General features: G+C 47.7%; 1 protein-coding gene across 1 annotated transcript in view; it reads left to right on the top strand.

Annotated features, from left to right (window-relative positions):
• The window catches only part of LOC138255249 (protocadherin-23-like), a 486,186-nt gene that overhangs the window by 173,511 nt on the left and 299,105 nt on the right, over positions 1-13,570 (top strand). Inside the window, exon 11 of the mRNA XM_069205831.1 lies at positions 11,196-11,309. Coding sequence (XP_069061932.1) covers positions 11,196-11,309 — 114 coding nt within the window. The remainder of the gene's footprint in view (positions 1-11,195; positions 11,310-13,570) is intronic.

Raw genomic sequence — 13,570 nt, 5'->3', positions numbered from 1 at the left:
CCCTGCCCTCACCACGTCTTCAACAAAGCCAGCGCAGCCATCGCGCGCCACCTCCGGAAAACAATCAACTGTTCCTTCGAGACAGCAACCTTCCCAGAAAGCTGGAAGCACGCCGAGATCAACGCCCTTCTGAAGAAGCCCAAGGCGGACCCCAAGGACCTCAAGAACTTCCGTCCCATCTCCCTGCTCCCTTTCCCGGCAAAAGTGACCGAGAAGATTGTCAACAAACAGTTGACCCGCTACCTCGAAGTCAACAACATCCTGGACCCGTCCCAATCTGGTTTTCACAGTAACCACAGCACTGAGACCGCCCTCATCGCCGCCACTGACGACATCCGGACCCTGATGGACAAAGGAGAAACAGCTGCCCTCATCCTCCTGGACCTATCAGCAGCCTTTGACACGGTCTGCCACCGCACCCTATCAGCACGCCTCCATGACGCCGGTATCCAAGAGAAGGCCCTGGCCTGGACCACATCCTTCCTCTCCGGCAGAACCCAGAGCGTCCGCCTCCCACCCTTCCGCTCCAAAACCACTGAGATCATCTGCGGCGTCCCACAGGGATCCTCCCTCAGCCCGACACTGTTCAATATCTACATGGCCCCCCTCGCCCACGTCGCACGACAACACAACCTCAACATCATCTCCTACGCCGACGACACCCAGCTGATCATATCCCTCACCGAAGATCCCGACACCGCCAAAGCTAACCTCCACTGAGGAATGAAGGCCATAGCCGACTGGATGAAGGACAGCAGACTGAAGCTGAACTCAGACAAGACGGAGGTCCTCATTCTCGGACCCACCCCATCAGCCTGGGACGACTCTTGGTGGCCCACGTCACTAGGCACAGCCCCGGAACCCACGGACCACGCACGCAACCTGGGGGTCATCCTCGACTCCACTCTCTCCATGACCAGGCAAGTCAACGCCATCTCCGCGTCCTGCTTCAACACCCTCCGTATGCTCCGCAGGATCTTCAAATGGATCCCCCTTGACACGAGAAAAACCGTTACCCAGGCCCTCATCACCAACAGACTCGACTACGGGAACGCCCTCTACTCAGGAACTACAAACAAGCTCCTGAGACGACTCCAACGCATCCAGAACGCCTCAGCCCGACTCATCCTCGATGTCCCCCGCCGCAGCCACATCACACTCCACCTAAGAGGCCTGCACTGGCTCCCCATCAACAAAAGGATCACCTTCAAGCTCCTGATCCACGCACACAAAGCACTGCACAACACCGGACCCACCTACCTCAACAACCGACTCAGCTTCCACACCCCCACCCGAAGCCTCCGCTCAGCCAACCTCGCCCTCGCCACAGTCCCCCGCATCCGAAAAACCACAGCCGGCGGCAGATCCTTCTCCTACCTCGCCGCCAAGACCTGGAACACTCTCCCCACCATCCTACGACAGACCCAGGACCTGCTGGCCTTCAGAAGACTCCTCAAGACCTGGCTCTTCGACCAGTAGCACCCCCCCTCCCCAGCGCCTTGAGACACTTGCGGGTATGTAGCGCGCTTTACAAATGCAGTGATTGATTGATTGATCAACATTCTTGACTCTGAAAGGGAGCCGGGCGGGTTTTGTCTGATGCTGACTGGGGCAGACTCCCCATGTCAGAGCCAGTCCCTTATTCCTATGACATGACTGGGAAGGGTCCGTGGACCCTTATGTTTACCAGCCCAAGATCCTGAGGACACCTGGTATGAGGATCTGGCAGATGTCAGCAGACTGAACACCTCCAGAGACCCTGGCCTGGTTTCTTCCCCAGCCATGGCTATGGAGAAGGGTGCCTCATTTGCAGTGGTGATGCGGAGGGCAGCTGAGTTCTTGGACCATGCACTATTCACAGTGGCAGTTAAGATGAACGTCTTGACAGAGGTGCTCCAGCCAAGAAGTGTTCCCATCGAATCCTTACTCCATTGAATGAAGCCCTTACAGATGTCCTCCTGGTCCAAGCCATACGCAAGGGATCCTTTAAACAGAACAATTGCCTGGCACCAATGGCCCTCCCCAGGGGTCCCAAGTTTCCTCATTCAGCACTCTTCCCCAGAGAACTTGGTGGGCCAAATCCCCTCCTATAAAATCAATCCTGGTGTGTTCCCTACCACCCCATCATATAGGTAATCCAAGAGGCATGATACCTTTGGGAAGAGGGTATTCTCTTCTGACAGCTTATCACTGCAGTTGGTGAACACCACATGGCTCTTGGGCCAATACTCCTATACGATCTGGGACAGGGATGCACAAGTGCGCCATGATCACTGAGGAAGCCTGAGCCATACTCTTTCAAACAATTGCTGATGGGGGAGGTGCAGCCAAGTTCACCATACAATGTGGGCTGCACATGACAGACTCACTGGGCAGAGCAATGTCTTTGTCCGTGGCCCCTGGGGGCCATGCCTGGTTGAGAACCATTGACTTTTAAGAGGATGCTCAGTCCTTGCTCATATACATACCCTTTGATGGCTCCTGTCTGTTTGGAGAAAAGGTGGGGGAAGTGCTGGAGCACTTTAAGAATAGCAGGGCTACGGCCAGGTCGTTGGGCTATGGAAGGGATTTTCATTCACAACTCTACCCTCCCAGCCATCATGACTAGCAAGTTTTCCAATCTTTTCATGGCAGAGGACACAGTTCCCACAGACCACGTGGAACAGGTAGCCAGAAGTTGGGCCAGTCCGCCAATACCCCAGCAGCCACACCCTCTAAAGCCCTTTTGTTTGTGCTCCGATCATCATGGGCATCCAGTGGGAGCAGGATACGCCATCACCTGTAACACTGGAGGTCAATAACATCCAACCGTTGGGTTTTTCAGCTCATCCTAAGGGGTTACTCTCTGCACTCATGCCACTCTGGATAGGCTAAGGAGAACTGCCTCTCCTTGCTCAGTCAGGATACACTGGCTTTCTTGGCCAAGGGATCCATAGAGAGGCTGCCGACATCAGAAGTAGGTCATGGTTGTCATACCCTCTATTTCTGGTGCTGGAGAAGGACAGAGGCCTTTGTCCTATGTAAGACCTGCACCTTCTGAACCTTTTCCTGAAAAAGGAGAAATTCAAAATGCTTGCACAGGTCCTGTCTGCTTTGGACTTGAGAGACTGGATGAAAGAGTTAGGCTTACAGGGCTCATGTTTCCACATCCCCGTCATGCCTGCACACAGACATTACCTGTGGTTCACGGTGGGCCAAGAGCACTTTCAGATTGCTGTGCTTCCATTTGGCCTTACCAGCAACCCTTAGGTGTTCACCAAAGTGATGGTAGTAGTTGCAGCCCATCTGCAGAGGCCAGGGGTTCCAGTCTTTCCCTACATTGATGATTACCTGTTCAAGGAGGGCTAGCCACAGGCAGTCATCTCCCACCTCCAGACTACGGTGAACCTCCTGCACTCGCTGGGTTCACTATCAATGTGCCAAAGTCACACCTCGTTCCCTTCATCAGAGATAGTCTCTGCACAATGCAGCGAGTCCAGGATATTCTTGCGATCACACAATAAAGTGCTATGTCAGTAGTAATAGTAGATACTCAGGTTATGATACCAATGTTTCAGCTTCTATCCTGAGTTTCAGTGGGACTGACTCTGAGGATGTTGGGCCTCATGGCCTCCTGCATACTGCCTGTTACTCATGCCCATTGTCAAATGTGGTCCCTGCAATGGGACCTGAAGGACCAGTGAGCGTAACATCAGGGGAATCTCTATGGCATGGTACAGGTCTTGGAGGGAACTGCAGAAGTCCTACAGTAGTGGCTTATGAACTGCCATTGGTCAGTGGCAGACCCCTCTCCATTTCCCAAACAGAGCTACCTGTAGTGACAGATGCATCACTCTTGGTATGGGGTGGCACCAGAGGGAGGTAGAAATCAGAGGACTCTGGTCTCCAGTGAAATCTGGGCTCCACATCAATCTGTTGGAGCTTCGGCCAATCCATTTGTTAAGGAACTCGCTAACCCCAGGTCCTGCTCCAACGACACCCCACCTTCACAAGACCTCTGTGACTTCCTCTCCACCTTCTTTCACCACAAGATCACGGACATCCACAACAGCTTCAACACCTCGACCCCACGACAGTCGATGTCACCAAAACCCCCGACACACCGGACCCCAGCCACACCAACCCCTCCTGCTCTCCTGGACCCACATCAACGACTATGATACCATCAAAACCATGGGCACCATTCACTCCAGCTCACCCTCAGACCCTGCCCCCACCACACCTTCAACAAAGCAAGCTCCATCATTGCCCCCCCAACTCTGAATGATCGTGAACAGCTTCTTCGAGACCGCCACCTTCCCAGAAAGCTGGAAGCATGCCGAAGTCAACGCCCTGCCAAAGAAACCCAAGGCAGACCCAAGAGACCTCAAGAACTACCGGCCCATCTCCCTCCTCCCCTTCCCAGCGAAGGTCATCGAGAAGATGGTCAACGGTCAACTAACCCGCTTCCTTGAAGACAACAACACCCTGGACAGATCGCAATCCGGTTTTCACAGCAACCACACCACTGAGACCACCATCATTGCCGCCACCAACGACATCAGGACCATGCTAGACAGAGGCGAAACTGCTGCCCTCATCCTCCTAGACCTTTCGGCTTCCTTCTACACCGTCTGCCACCACACCCTACGCACACGCCTCCATGTCACAGGATCCGCAACAAAGCCCTGGACTGGATTACTTCCTTCCTCTCTGGCAGAACCCAGAGAGTACGCCTCCCTCCCTTCCTATCTGAAGCCACCGAGACCATCTGCGGCGTTCCCCAGTGATCCTCCCTCAGCCCAACCCTTTTCAACGTCTACATGGCACCGCTCGCCAACATCATCCGATCACACAACCTCAACATCGACTTCTTCGCCGATGACACCCAGCTGATCCTTTTACTCACCAAGGACCCAGCCACCGCCAAAACCAACCTCCACTACGGAATGAAGGCCATCGCCAACTGGATGGAGAGCAGCCACCTGAAACTGAACTCAGACAAAACGGAGATCCTCATCCTCAGCTCCAACGCCTCCACCTGGGACGACTCCTGGTGGCTAGCCACTCTAGGAACTGCACCGACGCCTACCAACCACGCACGCAACCTAGCATCCTCAACTCATTACTCACCATGACCCAGCAAGTCAGCACCCCCTTATCTTCCTGCTTCAACACCCTCCACATGCTCCGCATGATCTTCAGGTGGATCCCCACCGAAACCAGAAGGACGGTCACCCAGGCCCTCATCAGCAGCAGACTGGATTATGGCAATGCTCTCTACGATGGAACCATGGCCAAGCTCCAGAAAAGACTGCAATGTATACAGAACGCCTCCACATGCCTCATCCTCGACATCTCACTACGCAACCACATCTCAGCCCACCTTAGAGATCTACACTAGCTCCTCATCAACAAGAGGATTACCTTCAAGCTCCTCACTCACACCCACAATGCACTCCACAACGCTCGCCCTGCTTACCTCAACGAACTACTCACCTTCTGCACTTCCAACCGTCAACTCCGCTCCACCAACCTCGCTCTTGCCACCGTCCCTCACATCCACCAAACTACAGCCGGCAACAGATCGTTCTCCCATCTCGCCACCAAGACCTGGAACACCCTCCCCGTCCACCTATGACAGACCCAGGACCTGCTGACCTTCAGGAAACGCCTCACGACCTGGCTGTTCGAGCAGTAGCACCTCCCTTGACCCCCCCCCCTTGGCGCCTTGAGACCCTCACGGGTGAGTAGCGCGCTCTACAACTGATTGATTGATTGATTGATTTGGCATAGAAAGCCTTCTTTCCTTCATTTGGAGGAAGGCTGATCCAAGTGATCACAGACAACACCACCACCATATGGTATTGAAACAAACAGGGTGGGAAGGTCATGTATGCTTTGTCAAGAGGCACTGGATCGCTGAATGTGGCTGGAACACCAGGACATATCCCTTGTTGTTCACGTCATGGCAAATTAACTCAGTCATCAATTTCTAATGGATCACAAATGGCATCTCCATCCGGAGGTGACACAAGGCCTTTTTTCAAGAGTGGGGAGAGCGTTAGTTCTGTTCACTACCAATGAGACCTCAAAATGTCAGCAGTTTTGCATGCTGGAGTTTCCAAGGCAGCTCTAGCTCAGAAATGCTTTTCATCTTGAGTGAAGCTCTGGCCTCCTGTTCGCCTTTCTCACTATACCACTCTTGCCGAGAGTTCTCAAGAGGATCAAGAACGACTGGGTCTTTGTCATTCTTGTAGCTCTGGATTGGGCATGGAGAGTCTGGTATCCTGAGCTGTTGAGTATGAGCATCAGCTGCCTCTTTTGGAGGATCGTCTGTCACAGCAACAGGACATGGTTCCTCACCAGAACCTAAAAACACTTTTCCTTCATGTGTGGAGATTGAACGTTGAAAGTTGAGAGCTCTTGACTTGCTGCCCGAAGACTTCAATGTTACTTTGGCAGCCAGGCGTCTCTCCACTGAGACAGTATATGCCTGCCATTGGTGAAAGTTTGTGGCATGCCTACGTCCCTTTCCCACATTCTACTCTATTCTTTCCTTGGCCCCAGAAGGGCACTGCCTTGTGCACATTGAAAGCCTATCTTTCTGCCATCTCATCATTTTTACAGTTGACAGACCAGCCATTCCTCTTCAAATCCCCCATTATACGTAGGTTCTTGAAAGGTCTCTAGCACACGTTTCCACCAGCACCTTCATTGTGCCCCAGTAGGACTTGAATTTGATTCTTGCATGTCGGATTTGAGCTTCCTTTGAGCTACTTCACAATTGCCCACTCAGACTCCTAACCATCAAAACAGCCTTTCCAGTGGTGATAACATCTACCTAGAGGGTTAGTTACATACAGGCTCTGTCTGCTTATCTTCCATACCATATCATCTATCCAGTCAAGCTGGTCCTTCGGACTTGAGCATCCTTTTTACTGAAGGTGGTAAGTCTTTTTCACATAGGACAGTCTGTCACTCTGCTTAACTTCTATGCGCTGTCTCATCCCTCTAAAGGAGAGGATAGAGTCCACCAGCTGGACCCAAAAACAGCGTTGTCATTCTACCTTGACTGCAAAAAAGAGTTCCAGATGGACAATCATCTCTTCATGGGGTATGTCAGAGCAAAGAAAGGAAAAGTGGTGCAGAAACGGACCATCCTGTGATGGATAGTGCTCTGACTCAAAATCTTCTATGCATCGGCCAAAGACAAGCAGGAGACATGACCCTTTGGAACTGCTACATTGGGTTTCCTGCATGCAGGAAATAGCTTCCTCAGCTAAAGGCCCTTCTGCACTCTCCAGCAACTGGAGAGACATTCCTATAAGCCAACAGACTTTCATGGCAGGGTCTAGACCCTATTTTACTCTTTCCAATTGGATGGAGGCTAGTGCAGATAGAACTGGAAGCAGTCCTAGAGCTAGAGAATTAAATGAGTGCATAAAAACAACTGACTCCAAAGTCAAAGCAGGCAGTCAGGCATGAATTATTGATGTGCAAGCAGGAATGTATACTTGCAATTACTATGTCTAGGTAGTTCTATCCTTGGAGTGGATTGAACCTGTTTTTAAAGGGCAAATGTTGTCAGCTTTTGTGGATGAGTAAACAGTACTAGAATTCTCAGAGTTCTCTCTCCGATTTGACTATTAATTCCTCTCTTGATAATCCTACTTCATCTGACCAAATGACATCACACTAGACTTGAATACTCTGTTCTATCCTAAATATTCTAAAAGGAGAAAGGGTCTCAACAAGCTACTCTGAGGCAGATTAGGAAGCCCCGGAGCTTCCTGGTTGGCCATGTTGACTTCTGTGTAGGGTGGTTCAGCTAAAACGTCCATGCAAAAAATAAATAGTTGTTTGTAATGCTTTGAACTACGAGGTTTAAGATTACAGTCATCTGTACATAAATAGATTTGTGAGCATGGTGAACCAGTTTGCCACCTCAGGTCTGGCCATATGAAGCAGAATGCTAAAAAGGTTGAGTCCCAAAATTTAGGATCAATATCGCTAGAATATGTATATAGTCCTTTGGGCATCAGTCCTACAATGAGGTCTGGTATTAAAGTGGCACCGTGGAAATAGACAGCGGGATTGGGCAGCGTTAACTGCAGTTAACTTGTTAAAATAAACCATTTTGACAAGTCAAAACCTCTCTTTTAATTATTAATAGGTCACCTTTAAGTAGGCTTGTTGCCCACAGGGCAGGGTGCATGGTATTAAATAGTAGGACATGTAGAAATGTAATGTCATCATCCTTACAGTGACTAACACCATAAGGCCATTTTTCACTGTGGTAGGGTTAGCTGTCCTATGTTGAAAACCAAAGAACAGATTAAAATTCTAATACTGTATCTCAGGAATTCAACAAGCTAGAAAACTAATCAAATAACTGTTTTTCATGGCTTTACAAATCCTATTTAATAGTGAAGCCAGATATTTATTAAATGGTAAGGAAAAGTAACTTTCAGAAAGTTACCCTTTGGCTTCCTGAACTGTCAGAAAGCAAATTATCCTAACCCCTGTCAGCTCTCGCCAGAGATTAGACTTTGAATATGTGTGAAATGCCTTCCAGGAGCAAATAATAGTCTGGTGTGGATTGGAGGAGATAACTCCTCTGTGACATACCTTATGACAACACAGTGTCAAATCCTGCTTGATAAATCTGCTGAGCTATATGTAACACTTGAAATGGAAAGAACAGAATGCCAAGACATTTATTGTGTATCCACTGTCTGGTTGCTGAAGAATTCTAATTCTGGGTTTACTATGGGTACAGCGGCTGCTGCTTCAAACGTTATGTTGGTGTTAAATGTGTGACCACAATATGATTACCATAGTACACTTCCTGGACACAAACTCAGCCCCCAGAGCCCACGTTTAGTGTTCCTGAACCCTTTAACCATCTTGAAAATGGCCAAAGTGGGTGGGGCGGGCCAAGGTACTAATCGCCCATTTGTTAGGGTATGCTAGGAGTCATTCCCTTCCACTAGGTTGTTCCAGGCATAAATGTGGCATTTCCAGGTATACACTTCTAAACACTTCTGGACCTTCAGAAGAACAAAAGAGGACTGGACCTCCTATCTGATCTGAGGGGAACCTTAAAAGACTGGACCTGCTCCCTCCTGTACCCAGGACAACAAAGTGGACTCATGGGTTCAGTTGGATAACCTCCTGTTTGGCTACAGGAGTGCAAAAAGCTACAAAAGGCACTTTCCTTGAAGTACCTAGCTGACCAATGGTAACTGGATCTGGACTGGACCCTGCTGTTGGCCTTTGCCTGATTCACTCTGAGCCTCTAGGTGTCTTTTGTGGGATCCTAAGGGGGTTTAGAAGTGCACTCCTGTGGTCAACTGGAATTTAATTAACTAAGTCAGAAGGCAAAAATATTGACCAGCACAAACCTGGTTGGTATATCTGACCTGGGCTCCATCACTGTCAACCTTAAATTGCACCTAGGTCCCAGACTACAGTTCACTATCACTGGCACTTTGAGCTTCTTGGTGTTATCATACCTAAAACTTTAAAAAAACATATCTCTGGTTACCCTTATATTGTTTTTGTAATTTGGTCTCATTGTGTTCATTAAACCTTACTCTATTTTTCTCATTTAGTTTATGATTTTAATGGTTTTACAATGTGACTTCATTACTGCTTTGGTATTGCATACATACTTTACATATTTCCCTAAATTCAGCCTGTCTGCTCTGTGCCATAACTACTTTGGGTTGAACTCAGATTAATTTAGTGACTTCAGAGGTTCACCCTGACAAGAGTTAGGATTATTCCTTGAGGTTGGTAGTCACTAATCACATTTAGTAATCCCATTTCTTACAGTTAGCATTTGTTTGCTATTCAACTGGGTTTTTTAGCATGTGATGCTTGGGAGAGGGGTGCAATGTTTTTTTATAGCGGATAGTTCTATCTATAGTGATGCCCCATTCCACCCAGTCGGGTATATTCTCATTTGAAGGGAAATCTCAAACTCATCCCCCCCTTAATATTATTGACCACCTAACTCACTAGCCGCCACTGTCGACCGTTGCCATGCAGTGTGATGCCCTTGTTCGTGCCCTGGCAGAAAATGTGGGAAGCAAGGAGGAAACCAGTAGTCAGCGTGCAAAGAATTGCTGGAGAGTTCAATAATGTACAGGAACACAGTTCCATCACAAATAGTTAGGAAACAAGTCCCACATGAGTAAAATGACTTCTTTACTGGACTGACAAGGAACAGAGGGGCATATTTACAAAAATGTGGTGCATCAGTCACGATGCACCACTTTTATTGCGTTTCACCTGCCTAACCTAACGACATCATGGTTGCGCTGTATTTGAAATATGGTGCACCATGGCAGTCGTTAGAACAATAGTGTCAACATTTTTTACGCTATTGTGGCGTTTTGATGCACTAGCATCAAAAATGTTGATGCTAGTGCAGCAAAGCACTATCGGTGCGTCATTTTAAAGCCTGCTCTGAGCATGTGTCAAAAGTCACGGAAAAAATGGCGCAGTCAAATGTTGTAAATTTCACTGCACCATTTTTTTAGGCCCCCCTGCGTTAGAACGCAGGCATACATTATGGCTGATACAGGCATAATGTGGCGCAAGGGGTTGCAAAGTGACCCAAAGCAAGCATTGCTCCACTTTGTAAATATTGCGTGGGGAAAAACCACCTTAGCGTTAAAAAAAAAGGCATTAGGACTGCCTAAGGTGGCACTAGGGGCTTGTAAATATGACCCAGAGAGTTAGTAAATGCGTTTATGCCTTGATGCATTACATAGCAAACATGCTTCGGATCAAATTGACGTTCTCCGTCTGACGTCTATGTTTTTTTCCTGTTTCCGCTGTGACAGTCCTTTCGTTGTGCTGCACTTAGGGTTGCATTGTAAATATCACGCGCCATTACCGTCTGGCGCGTGCATATTTCAATAGCTCGTTATTCAAAGGAGAATGTTTTCATAAAACTGCTGGCTTATATCTTTCACAGCGCGCCAGGTTACCCCTCTAACATAACAGCACGTCTCACTTCCCGAGTGATATGTTTGAAAGATTTCCCCCAAGGGCACCAAGTGACAGGCAACTTTTAACAGGGTCCTTTGTTAAGTGGAAGTGAAACCACATTAGATGAGGTAATCGTGTGTTACTGTACAGAGACCCGCACTATACCCGTCTCAGTCTGACCTATTGTGTTTTTTTGTCTTTTTTCACCGTAGGTACATCGGTTGTAACTGTCGAAGCTCGAGATCACAGCCTAACTAGAGAGAGGGTACACTATAGCATTTTCAGTGGAGATAAAGACGCAGTTTTCTCCATCAATTCTGGAACAGGTAAACATTTAGTTCTCTTCTATTCTCAAGAAACATTTTATATTTCAGTATATCTTTCAGCTAAGTCTATAGTGTGCAGGGTTGTCACATTGCAGACGTTTGCCACGCTGCAACTGTGCCATTATGTTTCCAAACCCCCGCAACTCCTCAGCATCGAAAGAATGTGGCATACATCGGCTCTGTATATCGCCTAAGTAATATATTGCCCCGTTCACACATCTGTCATAGAACTGTGATTTTACTGCTTCACCACTTTTTATATTTTTATAGCTTCATATTGTACCGTCAGTGCTGACAAATGTGTAAGTATATATGCAGCAACATTAAAATCAACGAAAGGAGTTGACATTTTCATAGCCGTATCATGTGTGCTAGGAGGATAATTTGAGAATTATAACGTGGCACAAAATCTCCACTCCAATCAATTATACTCCACTATATTAAAAATAAGAATGTGATGAACAAACTCAAACTTTTGATAAATGAGGCATCGATATTATATTTAGAATGCTTGTTGTTTGGAGTGGTTTTCTCTGACTGTTTTTGCTTTCTGACCTCCTGCTTTGCTGACTTCGTTTTTGCCAGCCGAACTTTGGACTTATCCTGGTCTAGCGGGATCAGATTGCCCCAGTTGTATTTTTTAAGCTTCTAAGCACTACAATTGCAGATACCATTTAAAAGTTCATAACTCAACGTCTCCTTATTGGATTTGTGTAGTTTTGGATTTGTTTTGTTCATCAAATTAAGCTTTATTTTTGTAATGGTGTGAATTATTTTTGTATGGTGTTTCTCATTGTTTGTATTGTTTTAAGTGTTGCACAAATACTGCCTCCTATGTTAATCCTGCCTTGTCTGTGTTCAAGCTACCAGAGGGTGAGCACAGGTTAATTTATGCTGTGCAACGTACTTACTCTGACTAGGATTGTGGTCCCTACTTGAACAGGGTGCACGCCTCTGACAACTACAGACCCGATTTGTGCACTCTTGACATGCCCTCTACCCCTGTACTACATCTAGCCTTGGGTGGACTTTATTTAGGAAGGAGGCAAATATTTGAACCAGAAAGTGATCCATGGGAGCAGGGGCAAAGGTGTGCCTCATTATCAAGCGACAGGACCTCACTGCTTTTAATCCACTCCAAGAGGCTCAACCAATCTTTTGGTATCCCAACAAGGAGGAAGCAAAAGCCTCCCAGCATAGTATGTAAATCTGTGTCCTCGTGCTGTGCTCAAGTGGGGCAATCATACTAGGCCTTTTTGGCCAGCTGAGGTCCCCAGCGGGACCAGTGAAGTATCTGGCCTGTAGGGAAGCAGAGCATGGGCATCAGGGGTGTGATGTAGTGATGGTTAAGTATCCCCAGAATATTAGAGGGGAAAGCACAGTTGAGGAGGTATCAAAGAGAGGATATGGTGTCAATTTGGTGACATTAGTACTGGGCTTCCAGGGAAGAATGGTGGGGGGTAAAGCATAAAAGATGGTTGGTAGCAGAAGGTTGTGAAGAGAGGAAGGGCTTGAGAAGTGGTCCCAGATGAAGAGTGAAAGGCACTGCTGAGGAGGTCGGGACAAGATAGTGATATTGCGAGGCAGAAACAGGCAAGCAGTATGCCCACAGGAACTGCAGGTTGGGAAACTAAAAGTAGGGGATTGGCTGAAGGGAATATGCTAGGGAAAAACACAGGGAATTAAAAAAATGGGAGTGGTAGAGGCCAAAGGGTTGGAGGAGCTAACTGGTATTGGTTGCCACAATAAAGGAAATGAAAGTCCCATTGGAAATGTTGATTTGGAGTTTGCATGGTTTGTAACTTGTAAAGCACATTGTTTGAGTGTGAGTCCTGTTGGTGGTTTATGGGGCATCTGGCGTGCATTCTCAATTGAATGTTGAAGGGCCCAACTTGCATTGCTAACCGTGATTTGATTGAAAGACTCTGTGATGCTATGATAAATCCACCCCCTCAATGTGGCAATGCAACTATAATGGGTGTAGTGTGTGAAGATGGAAGGACTCTATATGGGGTAAGTCAAGTCCACTTCAGGTTCTGTGCCCTGTTGCATACAAAGTGCCTTGCTCTAGCATAAGACATATTTAGCTTGACATGAAACATTACACATTTTATTGTAAAACACTTCTAAGAATATTAGCTGAAGTTTAATCTATACCCTGACCTCAAAAAATGCATTTTCCAAAAGTGATCCAGCTACTCTCAGAGTTGCCCAAATTCCATCATAGACATTGCCATCCAAGCATTCCACCCTATGAACAG

Source organism: Pleurodeles waltl, chromosome 1_2 (genome assembly GCF_031143425.1).
Source record: "Pleurodeles waltl isolate 20211129_DDA chromosome 1_2, aPleWal1.hap1.20221129, whole genome shotgun sequence".
NCBI lineage: Eukaryota > Metazoa > Chordata > Amphibia > Caudata > Salamandridae > Pleurodeles > Pleurodeles waltl.
The sequence above is the reverse complement of the archived record's forward strand: the minus strand, read 5'-3'. Positions and strand labels throughout refer to the sequence as shown.